The 16758-nt window shown below is 50.6% G+C and overlaps 1 protein-coding gene across 2 annotated transcripts in view; it reads left to right on the top strand.

The window, feature by feature from the left end:
• The window catches only part of Ajap1 (adherens junctions associated protein 1), a 138839-nt gene that overhangs the window by 117861 nt on the left and 4220 nt on the right, over window positions 1–16758 (top strand). For both annotated transcript variants that reach the window (XM_008829373.3, XM_008829372.2), the window contains exons 3-5: window positions 5867–5954; window positions 8090–8332; window positions 10455–10585. In XM_008829373.3, the coding sequence (XP_008827595.1) occupies window positions 5867–5954; window positions 8090–8332; window positions 10455–10527 (404 nt within the window). In that variant the 3' untranslated portion in view covers window positions 10528–10585. The remainder of the gene's footprint in view (window positions 1–5866; window positions 5955–8089; window positions 8333–10454; window positions 10586–16758) is intronic.

Below are 16758 nucleotides of genomic sequence, written 5' to 3'. Positions count from 1 at the left end.
CCCACACATGCTATTTGGATCATCGTGACTGTACAGTCTGTAGCTCCTTCCTAGAGCTGTGACTTTTCAAATGTATTTTATTATTTCTGTTTTATGTGTATGAGTGTATTGCCTACATGTATGTAAATGCATCCATGTTGTGCAATGCCTTCAGGGGTCAGAAGACGGTGTCAGAGCCCCTGGAACTGGAGTTAAGGATGGTTGTTAGCCATCATGTGGGTGCTGGGAATCAAACCCAGGTCCTCTGCAAGATCAGTCAGTGCTCTTAACTGCTGAGCCATCTCTCCCGCCCCGAGCTGTGACTTCTCATGCAGGAGGCCGGTTGCCCACCAAAACCAGTGCAACAAGCTTTAAAGCTCAAAGCTCTTTCCTCTGCGAACAACCTGTATGCAGGATAAAAAAACGTTTATCTCTGTCTAATTTAGGAGCACATAGCGCATTGGAATTGGGTTTGTACATTGTATTTTCTTGGAGACTATGGAGCAGAGGATCGCAGGAGCTTTTCATCCTGGCTCTGCTACTTGACTTCTCTAAGCACCAGGCGTCGGGTTAGACAGGTACAACTGCAGGGTGATGCTAGATTAGCTCTAACTCTTAATTTGTGGAATCCAGTGGAGAAAATTCACAGAGAAGCCAGGGGAAGGTCGCAAGGCCGTCAGACACTGGGGACATGCCAGCCGCATTCCTGTTTCCTGGTTTCTTACTTCTGAGTGATAATATGACATGCATCTACCACCGCACAACACTGTGCCAGGCAGAATGTGTGCATGGGGTAGGGGTAGATGTAAAGATGGTGATGGCATGAGGTTTTTTTTTTTTTGTATGTATGTACGAATGTACGAATGTATTGCCTGCGTGTATGTAAGTGCACCCATGTCATGCAATGCCTGGGGAACACAAAAGAGGGTTAGATCCCCTGGAACTGGACTTATGGATGGTTGTTAGCTGCTATGTGGTTGCTGGGATTTGAATCCAGGTCTTCTGCAAGAACAGCCAGCGCTCTTAACCACTGAGCCACCTCTCCAGTGTGAGTCTTGTGTAAGGAGCTCAGAGACTCCACAAGGACCTTAGGCAAAGGTTAGTATTCTGCATTCAAAGCTATCACTGAGGAGAGTACCCTGAGTCAGTCGTTCCCCTGTCAGGGCGTCAGATCCTTTTACCTATTCTGAGAGTAGAACTGTTGTTTTCCCATCCTTATCTCCAGGGAGGTTGGCGGAGAATTCAACATCAAAGACACCACTAACCATGGAACTCTCCCCTTCTGAGAATTCTGGAATCTGAAGCTAGTCAACCCATCAGAAAAAATTTCCCTTAGAAATGCGATGAGCAGTCACAGTCTTGGGGTGTCCTGGGCCTCCTCTGGGCCTGCCGACATTTGAGAGTGGGCAGTGGTGTGTCCATGTAGGGGCTCTCTGCCTCTAGAAGGACTTTCTCCCAGGTTGAAACCCTGTTGCTGCCTGTCAGCTTACTTCTGCCTTCCTTTGTCTCCAGCTGTTGTGTTTGCCTCCTTGGTCTAGAAGGTGGCACATCCAGCCTAGGAAACAAAGACCTAGTTCTGGGACATATGGTAACTGGGATGAGACTTGCCAAGAAGTGGCCAGGAGGCCGCTTGCATGGTCTGGGGCAGTCCCCATCAAGCTTTTCCACAGAGGAGATGGTGGGGTGTGTAAGATGTGCTTATCTTCTCCAAGGCTGTAGAGGCAGAGGGGTCTGCCTCTGACACAGAAGGAGGGGGGAACACATCAAGCCAACACTTAGATTAACGAAGTCATGTCCAGAATTGTGCGATACAGCTGGCTCTGCAGCCAGCAGATCCTACGTGATCTGAGAAATGTACCAATCCCCTGGATGGTTTTCTCTTCTGTAACTGGTAACCTACCTTTGAGAAGTGTTTCCAGGCATAAATGGGAGAATGACCACAGCTACCATAGTTGAGTCTGCATCTGTGATCCTTACTATCATCATGGTCATCACCACCCTCCTCATTGTACCACCATCACCCTGACACCAAAGGCAGTGATGATATCATGATGTTGAAGGTAGCTGTGATAGGGTGATTCTCATAATGATGATAACGACTAGGAATCTGAACAATGGTGATGGTGGTAGTGACAATCATCTTCCCTCACCACTACCACCATCATCAGGATCACCATCATCCCCATTATTATATAACCACTAGACTCAAACATCATCACTACTATAATATCATAACTGTGCTCCTCCTCCTCCACCACCATCATCATCCTCATCAACATCCTCTTCACCATCATTACCACCATTATCACCTTCACCAATATTACCATCCCCATCATCTCCATAACTATCACTATTGTCAATACTATCATCGACATCTTCAAAATCGTTACCATATTGCCACCATAATCATCATCACCATTTTCCTCCTTACCACCATGACCACCATCACCATTGTCTTGATCTCCAGCACTGCCCTCATCATCATCATCATCACCGTTTTCTCTACCATGACCACCATCACATCATCATTACTATTATCATTTATCAATTATTTATATTTATATCATTTATTTATATTTATTATCATTTATATTATCAGCATCACTGACATCACCATCATTACCACCACCACCATCACCATCATCACCATTGTCTTGATCTTCACAATTGCCATCATCATCATCATCACCAACACCACCATCTATATGACCACAGTCGTCACCACCATCATTGCTACCATGACCACCATCATGACCACCATTATAGTCATCATCACCATCATCATCACCATCACCATCACCATCACTTTCATCACCATCTTGATCATCATCACCACCACCATCATCACCATCACCACCACCACTGTTGTCACCATCACTATTACCACCATCATCATTATTACTAATGTCATCATATTGCCACCAAAAATATCATAACCATTTTCGTCTTTACCACCACCATTGTCTGTCATCATCATCCATCACTCTGACCGTCATCACCACCACTGTCATCATCACCATCATCACCACCATCATCATCACCATCAGTCACTATCATCACCACCATCACCATAACCACCATCGTCATCACCATCACTATTACCACAATCATCATTATAACTAACATCATCATCTTTCCACCAAAAATATCATCCATCACTCTGACCATCATCACTACCACTGTCATCTGTGGGGTCTCTCCCTCTCCTCGTGGGTCGTTGGCCACCGTTCCACGAGGACAAAGGGAGCAGACAAAGGGAGCAGAAGCGACGAAAGCGATACAGCTCTAGATTCAGTGATACAGCTCCAGATTCAGTGACACAGCTCCAGATTCAGTGATACAGCTCCATTTATTCAGTGGGGGTTAGGGAAAATATAGTGTGGAGGCAGCATCCAAAGCTTCAGCTGATAGGTGTTCATAGTATGCTTTATTTACATGTGGTAGGGGGATCCTATCATCTGGCTACAGGGAAATGCCTAATTATTGTATAGAAAAAACCTGGGGATAGTTTTATTGCAGATAACTATGCCAAAGGTCATGGTCCAAATAAGGTCAGGCATCCGTGCTTGACGGCACTTTCCAGGTAAGTCAGGCAGAGAGCAGGAGGCCTCCTGCTGAGAAGGGGGGTCCTTCCATATAGCGCTGAGCCCCTTAGAGCTATCCTGACATGGAGGACTACAACCCTAGCAGCAGGGTCCCCCAACAGTCATCATCACCATCATCACCACCATCATCACCATCATCACCACCACCATTACCATCATCAGCACTATCATGGGTGCCATAATCATCACCACCACTATCATCACCATCTCAATCATTATTGCCACCACCATCATCATCATCATCACCACTACCATCACCATCATTATCATCACCACCTCAATCATTATCACCACCACATCACCATCATCAACACTAACTATCATGGGTGCCATGATCATTGTCACCAGCATCACTGTCATCACCATCAGCCCCCTCTTCCTTCTAGAATGCATAGACATAGGATGGACATGCACTCTTCAGGATAACATGGCTGCCTCTTGACTGGACTGGGGAGTGTGTGGTGGAGGGTGAGAGGACACTGATCAGGCAACACCCTTTTGTTGGTTGTCCATTCAACTTCACATCCTTTTCAGATCTGCCTCTGCCTGCAAGGTCTTTGTGGTTCTCAGAAACTCTAGTGACTGGATAGAGATTCTTGGGCTGGTGGGCATCCCATTGTTGGTGAGACTGAGGGTAGTTCCTGCAGTGTAGCTTGGCTTCAACACCACTGGCAAGCTGATGAGAAAAGAAAGGGATTCATTCAAAGGTCTACACCAAGTACCACAAACCAGGCACAGGCGTATGGGAAGCCATTGGTCAAAACCAGCAAAGAGGGCAGCCATGGTGGTTGGGTTGGCTACCACTGGCAACGTATGGCACAGAGAAGATGCACCACAAATAGCCTTTGGATAAATGGATTAAAAATTAACGAAGGTTGGCCACGACATTTGTGTCAGCTGCACTGTTTCCCAGTGATGCTCTTCCTGTGGACCACAGTGGAAATCCTTCATGAAAATGGAAATAGCTCCAGAAGAGGGGGAGGCTGGGAGACAGAGCATGTGTTCTGGTCCTGCCAACTTGGAATCATTTATAAACGAATCTCCCTCAATGACCACATTTCACAGAGAAGTAACATCTGTTTGTGAGACTGTCTCTGGGAGGCTGCCAGAAACCTCCCAACACTCTGTAGTCTGTCACATCGGAACACACACTTTAGCACCACCGGGTAGGTCAGGTGTGGTGGGCCGGTCTCTGAAAAGTGGGTGTTAGGATCGGGTGGCAAGTAGAGACATGATAGGGCCTTCGTATCTTGAACACATTAACCCTCGGAGGAAGATGCTTTCCCCTTAAGTGTTTGGAAGCTCTTGCGGACCCTGGTCCACTGTTCCTCAGGTCCAGTGTTTGTCAATAGCAGCAAAAAGCAGAGTTGTATGCCTTGAAGATAGCTCTGGCAGCCCAGTAGAGTCAGCCGGGGACACCCCTGGTTTCTGTGTCCCAGGAAGAACGTGACAGATGAGAATGGGAAGGAATGTGGCTTGAGGCTGGACTAGAGGCAGGAGCTACTTGCCTTTCTCCCCCTCTCCCTGGTGTCACCAGTTGGGAGCACTGGCAAGGGCGATAAGGGAGAATTCCCTACCTTGGCCATCTGTCTGCATGGTCAGCAGATGCTTCATTAGGCTCTGGCTGTCCTGCTGCTGAGGTGGCTTATCCTCCTGTCCCTGTCCTGCCAATTCCATGGTCCCGTCCACTGCCATCCTCCACTGGGGAGACGGGCAGGGCCGCAAGGCCAGGAGGCAGAAGAGTCATCCTGGGCCTGGCTCTTTTAACTTCTGGTAACTAACTTTGCAGGCAGTGAGGACTCGAAGGGCTCTGGGGAGAGGAGACAATTCCCCATGCTTCCAGTGCCCCCAGGGTCTACAGCTCGGGGACCCACTTCCCCTAGAAGTCAGGGCTGGGCCAGCCTGGCTCCACCTGGGTCAGGCAGGCCCTGCCCACTCCCAGGCCAGCCTTGTGCTCATGTTCCCTGAAGGACTAGCGTGTAAAGGGAGGGAGGAGGGCCTTAGGAATCTCAGCAATGCTCCCTGAGGGTAAGTAAAGGCATTGGGTAAAGGCAGGCACAGGGCACACTGACATGGGCACTACTGAGAGACAGAGTGGGGAAGAGAGACAAAGCTGGACACTCCCCTCTTGGTCAAGGGTGACAACAGCCTTGGTGATTTTAGCACCTGCCAGCAGGTGGAAAACATGCACCTAGCACCGGTCTGCCCCTGCCAGCTCCAGGCCTGAGCCCCGCATCCTCCCTTCCCACATGCCAACCTTGACTCTGTCTCCTCCCCTCCAGGTTTGGCTGTGCATCAGATCATCACCATCACCGTCTCCCTCATCATGGTCATCGCTGCGCTCATCACAACTCTTGTCTTAAAAAATTGGTAAGGCCTGGGAATGAGGGGGCTGTGGGGGTCCACTGGGGGGGGGCGTCTGCCCAGAGAGGCCTCAACTTTTTAAGACCAGACCTCGAGGTTGGGGATGTGGCTCTGTCGGCAGAGTGCTTGTCCAGCTTATGGGAAACACTGGGTTCCATCTCTGCATAAACTGGGTTTGGAGGCCCATGCTTGTCATCCCAGCACTCAGGAAGTGGGGGCAGGAGAATCAGAAGTTCAAGGTCATCCTCAGCTACACAGCCTGGGATACAGCAGACCTTGTCTCATGTGACGGCAAAGGCTAGTTCTGAATGACAGCCTACAGACTGTGGTCCCTCTGGGGTAGGAAGTCCCAGGCGACCCTAGTCATGGGCACTTTAGGCAGCACTGGCTGTAGCAGGGCCTGGCTCCTGGGGCCATCCTTAGCATGGCTCCTGTGCAGGAGGTGGTGAGCCCCGCCTTCCTGACAAGTTTCCTGGGCTGTATGTTGGCCACCCAGACCACAGCCCATTTCATCCTTCCCAGGAAGGCAGGGACAATGCCCACTCACAGTGGCATTCTGCCTGGACCCCTCCCAGACCCCTTACCTGTCCCTGGGGTCAAGGCAATCGGCCCAGCCAGCCTCCTGCCGCAGCACCGGCTCTCTCCTTCCAAACTTGCTGCAGGCGGTGTGCCTTCCCTGTTCCCTCCTGGAAAGCTGCCTGCTTTGAGGCCGGCCTTGCTGGGTGTATGTACCTGACACACCCTGAGGAAACTGGATCGGAGGGAGGGAAGCTACTTGGGTCCCCCGCTGCCTGCAGCACCTGAGGCCTGGGTCTATCTATGGCCACTTAGGACAACTTCTGTCTCCTGTGAACATTAAAACTCCAGCTCTCTGAAGGAGCAATGTGCCTCATATCCCTAGGCCCTTGTGCCCCGTGGTTCCCCAGACCCTGGGCTGCTGCAAATAGTGATATGGGGCTAGGAAGTAGGGTTTCAGCAACAGGGAAAACCCAAAAATGGGAGTAAGAACCTTTCCCATCCATGGAATCCCAGGGCAAATGACAGGAGATTTGGGGACACAACCCAGGATAAACCCCTTCCCCCGGCTCAATACCTGACAGGTAGCTGGGCCCTTGGGTGGTTCCAGGGCACAGGAAACAGAGCAGCTCCTCCAGAGCTTCCTGGGCAGGGGCTTGCATGGGAAGGGCTCTGACCTTATCCAGGTCCGTGTGCATGTGGGTCAGTGCGATCCCATGACCTTTCCAGGAGACAAAGGACTCAGAGCTCTGTTTGTGACAGGTCAACCTTCTTTCCAGGACCAGGGGTGGGCAAAGCTCAGCCTCTTCTGCTGAGGGAGGGGTCTTTTACTTCACTGCAGGTAGAAATCAGATCTACTGTACTTGGGGAAACAGAGGCAGAGATCGGGCACCCTTCATCCACATAGTCTGAGAAAAAGGCAAGAGGAAAGGATATCCGTTCATGCTCCCCAGCTCCCCAAGCCACAGGGAAGGCCCTTCTGGCCACTGTTCATCCTTCCTGTGAACTTGTCACCAAAGTGACATCAAATCCCTTCACAGGCAAGTGGGGTCCCTGTGTACATCTCTATGGTCTTCAGAGACACCCCGCCCCCAGAGTCAAAGCATTGGGAAGCAAGGCAGGGCCTGTAGGGTGCAAGAACACTGCTCCAGCGGACCCTGGAGGGATAAGTAGCAGCCAGTTGATTTCCATCCTGAAGATGTGGTCGGGCTTGGAGAAAGGCCAGGAGCTTCCTCTCAGGCCATTTACCCTACAGTGAAACAGCCACCCGCCACGGGCCACCCCTAAAGGCTCCCTCCCACCACAATCCTTTCCTTCCCATTGAGGCACCCGTGGGGAAACTGAGTCAGCTCCATCATCTAGCTGACATTCTTTTGACAAACAAGGCCCCATAGCGCATCTACACAGCGCACAGCTCTCCTTGAGGTACAATGACCACATTTAAATTTCAGATTTTTTTGAAAAAGAACTGATTGCTTGATTGTCGTTGATCTTTCTGGAGAGGCTGGGAATTACCATCTAATAGAAAAGATTCCAGGCAGCGAGGGCTCACTGAGGATGCACAGGAGGGATAGGCGCCAATCTGGCACCTGCCCGACTTCTTCCCCAACTTGTGTGTCCCCTAGCTGTGCCCCAAGCGGGCATACTCGGAGAAACAGCCACCAGCGGAAGATCAACCAGCAAGAGGAGAGCTGTCAGAACCTGACGGACTTCACCCCGGCCCGGGTGCCCAGCAGTGTGGACATCTTCACGGCCTACAACGAGACATTGCAGTGTTCCCATGAGTGTGTCAGGGCATCCGTGCCCGTGTACGCTGATGAGACGCTGCACTCCACTGGGGAGTACAAGTCCACGTTCAATGGAAACAGGTAAGCTCCGTGTGGTCCAGCCTCCAAACCTGGAAGCTCTGTGTGGGCCAAACCCCAGCACTGCATGTAGCAGAGGACAACCCTCCCTGCCTGTCATTCACCCTGTAGATCTTTCAGGGGTCCAGCACATGCGGACAGCCGATTTGTCCAAACAAGAAAGATGAGGTAGAATCAGCAGGTATGTGGCTATCCCAGAATGCAGTGGCAAATCCTCCCCCCACCAAGACCCCAAAGCAGTGACTGGCCCTCATACTATGCCTGGAGGCCCATGAAGCTCCCAGCAGCCTCAGGATCCAAAGTCAGCCCTACTTACTGCCCTCCTGAATGTCCACAAATTATGACAGATCCCTCCTGGAGTCTCTGTCTCCGAGGCTGTCAATAAAATGTCAGCAGTCAGCTCAGGAAAACAACAAGTATCCAGCAGACTCCAGGGCTGGCGTCTCTTGTAAATGCTCTTTTTATTATTCATGGGTGATCCCTTAAAGAAGACACACTCCTCCAGCTGTCCCTGGAGATGGTTAAAACTCCTGAGTCAGCTGCTCAAGGTTTGTCCAGAATTAAATTAAAATATCAATAAGCTATTTTTTAAGTGAGCATATACCCAGGCATCATTTGTAAATTAAAAAAAGAACAAAAGGCATAAAGAAATAAGCAGGCCACCTGCCCTGAGGGCCCCTCCCCCGGTCAGCAGCAAGGTGAGCTAAGTCCACACACTGCCCAGTGGCCCCTTGGTTCTTGGCACTGAGTTTGCCTTCAGCGGTCACCCTGCTGCTACCTTTACCTTGTTTGCTAATTTGCGTGGGAGCAGGGGTGGGGCTCGGTCATCCAGAGCTTCTGACCTCCAGGGTGTCCACAGGTCGTACGTTCCGTCCTGCGGGTGCAGTGAATGGATGTCCCTCAGGTGTCCTCTTCAACCCACTTATTCTGCCCCTCCTTAGACTCTCTCGCCCCTTCCAGGGGGACAGTCAGGCACAGGAGCCCCAGACCCACTGTTTTATTTTTTCCCTCTGATTTCATCCTTGACGCTCAGGTAGCACTCAGGGCCGTCTCAGCCCCACAGAGGCTGAGCTTGCCAAGAACAAGCCAATGAGTTCAAGCAGTCCATTGAAAGTCTGATGTGGTTTTAGATTTGAACCCTGACCAACCAGGGTTTCAGCCTTGGGAAGGACTGGGCCTTGGGTCAGAGTCTAGAGTAGGTGGCATCCTCTCTTCCTAAATTCCCTTTCCTGTGCCTGGGTCATGTGAAGGACCGTGTCCAGTGTGGAGCTGACCAACGGGTACTCTCATACCCTGGTGTAGAGCCGGGAAGGGAGTTTGGCGCACGGTGATGATCTGGTAGCACTGGGTCTGGGATGTGGTAACTGCTCTTGCTTCATTTCTGCTGTGATAAAATACTCTTAAAAATGCAACTTAATAAAATGCAACTTAGGGAGAAAGGGTTTATTTTAGCTCCTGATGCCAAGTAACCATCCATCACCGGGGGGAAGTCAGTGTCAGGAGCTTGAAGCAGCTGGTCACGTCACACCCACGGTCAAGAGCAGAGAGAAGTGCGTGTGCACGTGCCCCCTTGCTCAGCTGTTAACGGTTCGTGACTGCTGCCTAGGGAATGGTGCCATCAACACTGTGCTGGGTCTTCCCACACGAACTGACATTCAAGACAGTCCCCTGCAGACGTGGTCCCACCCAACCTGATCTAGGCAGTTCCTAGTTAAGACTCTCTTCCCAGGTGATCCTAGCTAAAGCTAACCTGCACAGTGATCTAGTCTCTGGTGACAAATGTGAGAGAGACTAAGAATCAGGTTCTAACCTCTCCAAGTGCAATCCACTGTGTCCAATCTCCACCTTAAGGAAGCACAGACTCTGGGCTCATCCCAAAACCACTATGTGAAGATGGTACAGGGTAAGGGATACTGGCCTCCCACCTCTACACCTGGGTCCTCATGAGCCCGAGTCCCTCAGGTCTGCATACCCCCAGTCTCTTTGCTAGCAGGCCTGTAGGCAATGCTGGTCACTTTCTTCTGAAGGCCAGCAGGACCCCTCTCAGGAGGCCAGACTCCCCCTGCAGGCCGTCTGGCTTGCCAGCTCTGCCACTTACACAAGCCCTCTTGTCTGTGCGCCACAGATCCTCCTCTGCAGACCGGCATCTCATCCCTGTGGCCTTTGTGTCTGAGAAATGGTTTGAAATTTCCTGCTGACTGGCCGAAGGCTTTTTACCTCCTGGGGACGGGGCAGAAGCCATGTGTCTGTTCCATGGTAAGTACCTCTCCTGGGACTCTCCCCCTTGCCCCCCACCCTCATCCCACCTCTACTTTGGAATGATCAGGGACTCTTCCCTAAGGCAGTGGGCATCCCCCGTGTGGATAAAAACACCAGACTGGGGGTCTCAGAGGTGCCTTCTATCACACACAGCCCACTTTGCAGTGGAGGACTGACGGACTCCCGGGGTCTGCTCCAGGCTCAGCCTCGTGCCTCCCTATGGAGAGCTGCAAGTTAGACTCCCCTTTAGAAACAAGTTGTGGTTCTAGCGTTCCCTTCCTCCAACAGGGAGCCAGAGGGGCAGCCACAGTGCAGACAGGGATCGCACCTCCAGCACGGTCATGCCCATGCCGGGAGGCCAAGGAACCAAATTAAAATGCAGTCTTGAAATATAAAAATAAGAGATAAGACCGACCACGATAAAGAAATTGAAGAGTTGAGACACCGACTAATTTGAAGCCAGAGACCGGCGCCAAAACAGAACAAATTCTCCAAGCTGTGCTGCCTGGGAACATCTTGCTTGCTCTCAGGGGTTATTAATGTGGACGCTCAGTTAAATGGTGCCTGTGCTGAGTCTCTGGACGCTGGGCTGGGGGAAGCAAGTACCTCTCCCAGGCCTCACAGCCCAGAGGGGGTTATGCTATTTAATTTGCCAGGCTTGCTAGAGACCCTTTTGGGTAGGACATCTGTATTTTCCTCCTACTCTTTACTCTTTACTGGGGGCAGGGCAGAAGCCACGTGTCTGTAGGATGCAAGTACCTCCCTTGGGACTCCCCCTTCTCCTTACCTCCCATCCTCTCCCCACCTCTGTTTCAGAAATGATCAGGGACCCTTCCCCAAGGCACTTTCTACAAGGGGACTGAGCGAAGGGGTGGGGCGCTGAAGGCTCAAGGACTCTGTTTTCAGCACTCGGCCATCTGAGGAGGAGAATACTGTCCATGTGGGAACAAATCAGTCAGTTCTTAATCCAACCCCGATGAATCGCACGTTCGCTCCAAATCAAATCTCCAGCCCTCACGGCCTGTCCCAGAGCCAACATGTTCTGCCAACAGGCAAGGAAATGTAATTAGATTAGACTGGAAAAGAGCTGCCCGCAGAGGCCTTCGCAGAGCCTGCGTGGCGAGCACAGCCCTCCAGCAGACAGGACAGAGGTCTCTGGTGCAGAGCACAGTACCCTCATCTGCCAGTGCGGATCACCCCATTGAGACTGTGGACATCGCGCTGGGATGTGTTAGCTCAGCTAGTGACAGGGAGCTGTGGAATCCTCAGCTGCCTCGGGAAACTTCGCAGACCTCAGAGGGGGGTGGACACTGGCATCTCTGTTAAAAAGTGCATTGAAGTCAGGTGTAATTATTCAGGCCTGTGATCACAGCAGCCTAGAGGCTGAGGCAGGAGGAGCTGTGAAGCCAGCCCGGGTTACAGCTAAGACCCTGTCTCAACAAATTTTTTTAAAAACAGGAGACAGGCGCTGGAGAGAAGGCGAGTTCAGAGCACTGGCTGCTCTTGCAGAGGACCTGGGTTCAATTCTCAGCACCCACACGGAGACTAACAACTGTCCTAACTCCAGTTCCAGGGGAATCTGTTACCCTCTTTTGACCTCCATGGGCATTGCATTACACAGGTGCACTTACATACATGCAGACAAAAACCTCATACATTTAAAGTAAAAATAATAAATAAAATATTTTAGAAATAGAAGAAAAAACAGAGTATGTTAGACCACAATTCACTGACTGGCGGTACTGAGTCTGCCCTTCAGATTCTACTTTCTAAGAGAGCCCAGGGTACACAGGCCAAACCACACACTTTCTGCCCCTGGCAGCCCCATCACCTGGATGTGTAGCGGCCACTCTATGTACAGGAACTTTTTCTCTCCCCCAGCAGCCCATCTACAAGGAGAGAAATGGAGGCTGAGGGAAGATGAATGATGACCGTGGTCATTGGGGTGGTCAGTGGCAAGGCTCAATCACCCCAGGCTGCCTGGTTCCAGGACTGCATACCGCCCACCCTACAGATGGCCCTGCTCTGCAAGCTCCGTGCAGGGTTCCAGACCAAATCCTTCACAATGCCAGGCACCTCTGCTCCTGCTAACCTCAGCCCAGCCCCAAGCAGGATGCGAGCTGGTGATGGGGGCAAGGTCTCTGACAGAAGGGGATGGGCAACTGGACCACAGGGCAGAGAGCCAGCTCCTCAGCTCCTGAGCACACAGGGTCCTGAGCCCAGCTCCCTTCCTGAAGCCACAGAAGGGACATTTCCAAGAGTACGGAATTGAGGTTCTTGCTTTCGTTCTTTCCTCTTATTCGGAAGGCCTGTCACCTTCCTGGCTCCCTGGAGCATCGAGATTCCTAGTTTTGATTGGTTCTTTCAGTATATCAGTTGTGGGCTGTCCTTGGAGCTATTCAGAGTGACCCCCACCTACATGGGGGCACATTTCCATTTCCAAACTGCTCGTGCCCCTCCCTGTGCCTCATGGGAACCATCTGGGTTGAGCAGAGTTAGGAGCAGGTGCGACTTGCTCATAGAGCCATAGCTCACTCCAGGTGACTTTCTGTGGTTCAAAACCAGGAAGGCTATGCAAACAGCCTCCTTAGTCTCTAACAGATGCTTAAAGAGCCCGCCACTGTGTGCTGGGCAAGCTATTCATCACTTGCTGGGATGAAAGCCTTCAGATTCTAAGAATCCTGATTCTTATAATTAACGCCTGGGCACAAGTGACAAGCGGAGACTCGCCAGAGAAGTCTCTCAGATTTACATGGTACTTACTGTCCCTTAAATAAATAGCAATTAATAGAACACATTTAATTAAGGTCTAAAAGCCAGTAGATATTTATCTCTTGTACAGCTCTTAAGACTTTCTGGATGCCCTTTAAATGACGCCTTAGCAATTTCTTTTAAATTTTTTATTGATGATTATGTTTCTGTGTGTTGATGATTGTGTTTCTGCGTGTACACACGGCTGTGTGTATGAATGTGGGTGGACCTGTTAACAGCACATGCGTGGGTTGTCAGAACATCAGTCTTCCCACTGTGGGTCCCAGGGATTGAACTCAAGTATTCGGGCTTTTGAGTCAAGCGCTTCTCCTGGCTGAGCCATCGCACTGGCCCCAGTGTGTCACCCTCTTATCCCAACATTCCTGTCTCCTCACACTAACCTGTGCACGCACATACATACCCAACTGCGGCTAAGTTCCTTCCTGCAGATGGCTGTTTGCAAAGCCCAGGACTTGTAGTAAGCAGTAACCTGCTTCCCTCCTGGATGGATGGAGCCAGGCAAGCCTTGCCTCAGACAACCTCATGGTGGGACCAGATTGCTCTGGACAGAGGCCAAATAAGCTGGCTTCCTGTGCTCTAGGGGAGGGGACCTCAGATGCTCACCTGCCATTGACTCACGGGCTGATTTCCTACCATTTTTCACAGAACAGATAAACTTCAGAAAACCTCATTACAGTCAGTTCACTTTTCCCTCTCGCCAAGGCCATTTCCTTCCAAATGGAGCCTCGCAAACCATAAAGGCTCTTGAATTCCGAGCAAGCAAGAGAAAATCACAGTTAATGTTCTCAGAAACAAATTGAACACATAACTAATAAAAAAATTAGGAAGTACACATGAGCCTTCCCACTGTCATTAAAAAAAAAAAAAACTACATTAAAAGGTTGGAGAGATGGTTCAGTGGGTAAAATGTTTACCGCACAAGCAGAAAGACACCAGTTTGGATTCCCAGCACCCACGTCAAAAGCCAGACATGGCAGCAGGCACCTGTAATTCCAGTGCAGAGGAGGAAGAGACAGTGTGATCCCTGGCGTTTGCTGGCCAGACTGACCAATCAGTGAGCTCCAGTTTTATGCGGCATCCTTTCTTAAAAAGTAATGTGGGGGGTGACTGAGGAAGACCGGTTGTCTAGATGCATGTGCACACACAGGACATACACATGGACAGGCGTGTACATGCACAAATACATTCGTAGAATACCAAGTTTCTCTAATTCAAAGGAGTACTTATTTTAAGGTCACTTCCAGAACCTTCTGGAAGCTATGCTCTCTGAAATCTACCACCAAGGGAAGGGAGGTAGGCCTGCCCTTTCAGGCTGTGAAGACTCTGAGTAGTCAGGAACCATGAGCCCCTGCCCCCCAGACTGCCCTGTTGTCTTTGTTTTCCAAAGCAGTGCCTCAGCATCCAGCCCTGAAGCCCAGGATGCCAGCAGCCCAACCTCCATCCAAGCAGCAGGGGGCAGAATTTATCTTCAGGATCGCTCTGTGGCTCCCAGCTTCCCTGCCTGTTTCCTGTGGGATCCAGGGTCCACTTCCTGCTCCCTTCCCACCTGGCCTCCTCCTTTTCTAGCTCCCAGCCAAGCCAAGAGGCCGCTGCACTGAGACTTTTGAACGGCACTCCCAGCCTTCCCCTGTGGGCCCAGCCTCCTATCCATCCTCCCTCCCAACCCTGAGGCTGGGGTGGTACCCCATCCTTGATGGGGACCCTTTTTTCCCTTTGCAGGAAGCTAGCACTAGTCTTAAAATGGCTTTGCTGGGCCCAGTGTTGGAGCAACCAGTGGTTCCATCTCTCTTCCACCAGGAGACACCACGTGGAGGCTTGAAGAGACTCCTGTCCATACGTGGTGGCTGGAGATGCCCACTTCGTAGGGCCCAGGGCTCTGCTCAGTGGGGCTCCTCCATACTTAGCCTCTACCTGCTGTCCAAGAAGGACCCGTCTCAGGGTTCAAGTGGACAGATACAGAAGGCATGTCTAGATAGAGAAGAGACTCTCAGGAGCCTCATGGGAAGGTGGGCTCTTCTGAAATCAAGAGAATCTGAGATTTGCAGTTGGAGATTGGGGCACCACAGGAAAATGAACACAGAGCCGAAGGTTGGAGCAGCGGAGGAGCCAACCTGGTTTAAGTTCAGATCAGTAACTGGGAAGCTGCCCAGGCAGGTTCCACAGGAGCCGCTGTCCTGAAGAGGGTGGTCCTGTGACTTGCAGCTGACTGACCCTGGACCCATGGGTAAAGCCAATTTCTTAACCAGCCATCAGAAGCCAGGCTTGGCAGTAGACACCTGGGACCCCAGCACTTAGGAGACTGAATCAGGACAGTTGCGAGTACAAGGCCAGCCTGGGCTTGCAGGGATACCTTGCCTCAGAAAGTAAAGTGAGGGGCTGGAGAGATGGTTCAGTGGTTAAGACCTGTGACTGCTCTTGCAGAGGACTCCGGTTCAATTCCCAACACCCACATGGCGGCTAACAACCGTTCGTAATTCCAGTCCCAGGGGATCCAACATCCTCTTCTGACCTCCATGGCATTGTACAACACGGGTGCACTTATATACGTGCAGGCAGTGTGCTCATACACATAAAATAAAAATAATAAACTTATTTTTAAAAAGTAAAAAAAGTTGGTAGCAAGGGGAACAGTAGGCCTAAAGTTACAGGGTTCCAGGCCATGTGGAAACACGGAGCGAAAGCCACAGAGCCAAAAGGACCTCTTCTTGGATAGAAACTACAGTTTAACAAACAAGCAGCTGGGCTGCCCCTAGGGACCAGAGAACAGTGTTTTATAAGCAGTCAGGAGCTTGGATGACTTTCTATGATGCTCCCACCTGGGGGGTGACCAGTAGGGGATGAGGAAGCTGTGGCCTCCTGACAAGCAGGGGGTTCGAGTCACAGGGTTTCTGAGAAATGCTGTTTCCCCTTCTTCTTTCTGGTTGAGGAACCTATTAGCCCACCATTCCAGCTTGCCAGCACTGCGCCATTTTGGGGACCTAACACAGGCCCGTAGCACCAAGGGTTAGGTCGCCAAGCCCAACCTTTAACAAGCCTTAAAATTTTTTTTAATTTTAAAGATGGACTCTCCCTGTAGCCCCAGCTGCCCTTGAACTCTCTGTGTAGACCAGGCGTCTGCCTCCAGAGGGCAGGGACTAAAGGTGTGCCCTACCCTGCCTGGCTTCTTTTTTTTTTTTTTAAATGTAGGATGGTTCCGTGATTCATGGTATATTTTTAAACCTATAAATTTTCACTTCGGTTAAAATCAACTTAATTGATTTGTGATCTTTGTGTCCTATTTAAAAGTTCTGAACACATTTGAACAAATTTTAATAAAGTTTATGTAAGTTACTTCAGAAATATCTTTGTGACAAGTTAGATGACTAAGCACTTGTAGTTTGTTACCAACCTGTTTCGTA

The sequence above is a fragment of the Nannospalax galili genome, unplaced genomic scaffold (assembly GCF_000622305.1).
Source record: "Nannospalax galili isolate Female #2095 unplaced genomic scaffold, S.galili_v1.0 scaffold1254, whole genome shotgun sequence".
Classification (NCBI taxonomy): domain Eukaryota; kingdom Metazoa; phylum Chordata; class Mammalia; order Rodentia; family Spalacidae; genus Nannospalax; species Nannospalax galili.
This window is presented reverse-complemented; position numbering and strand designations above follow the sequence as displayed.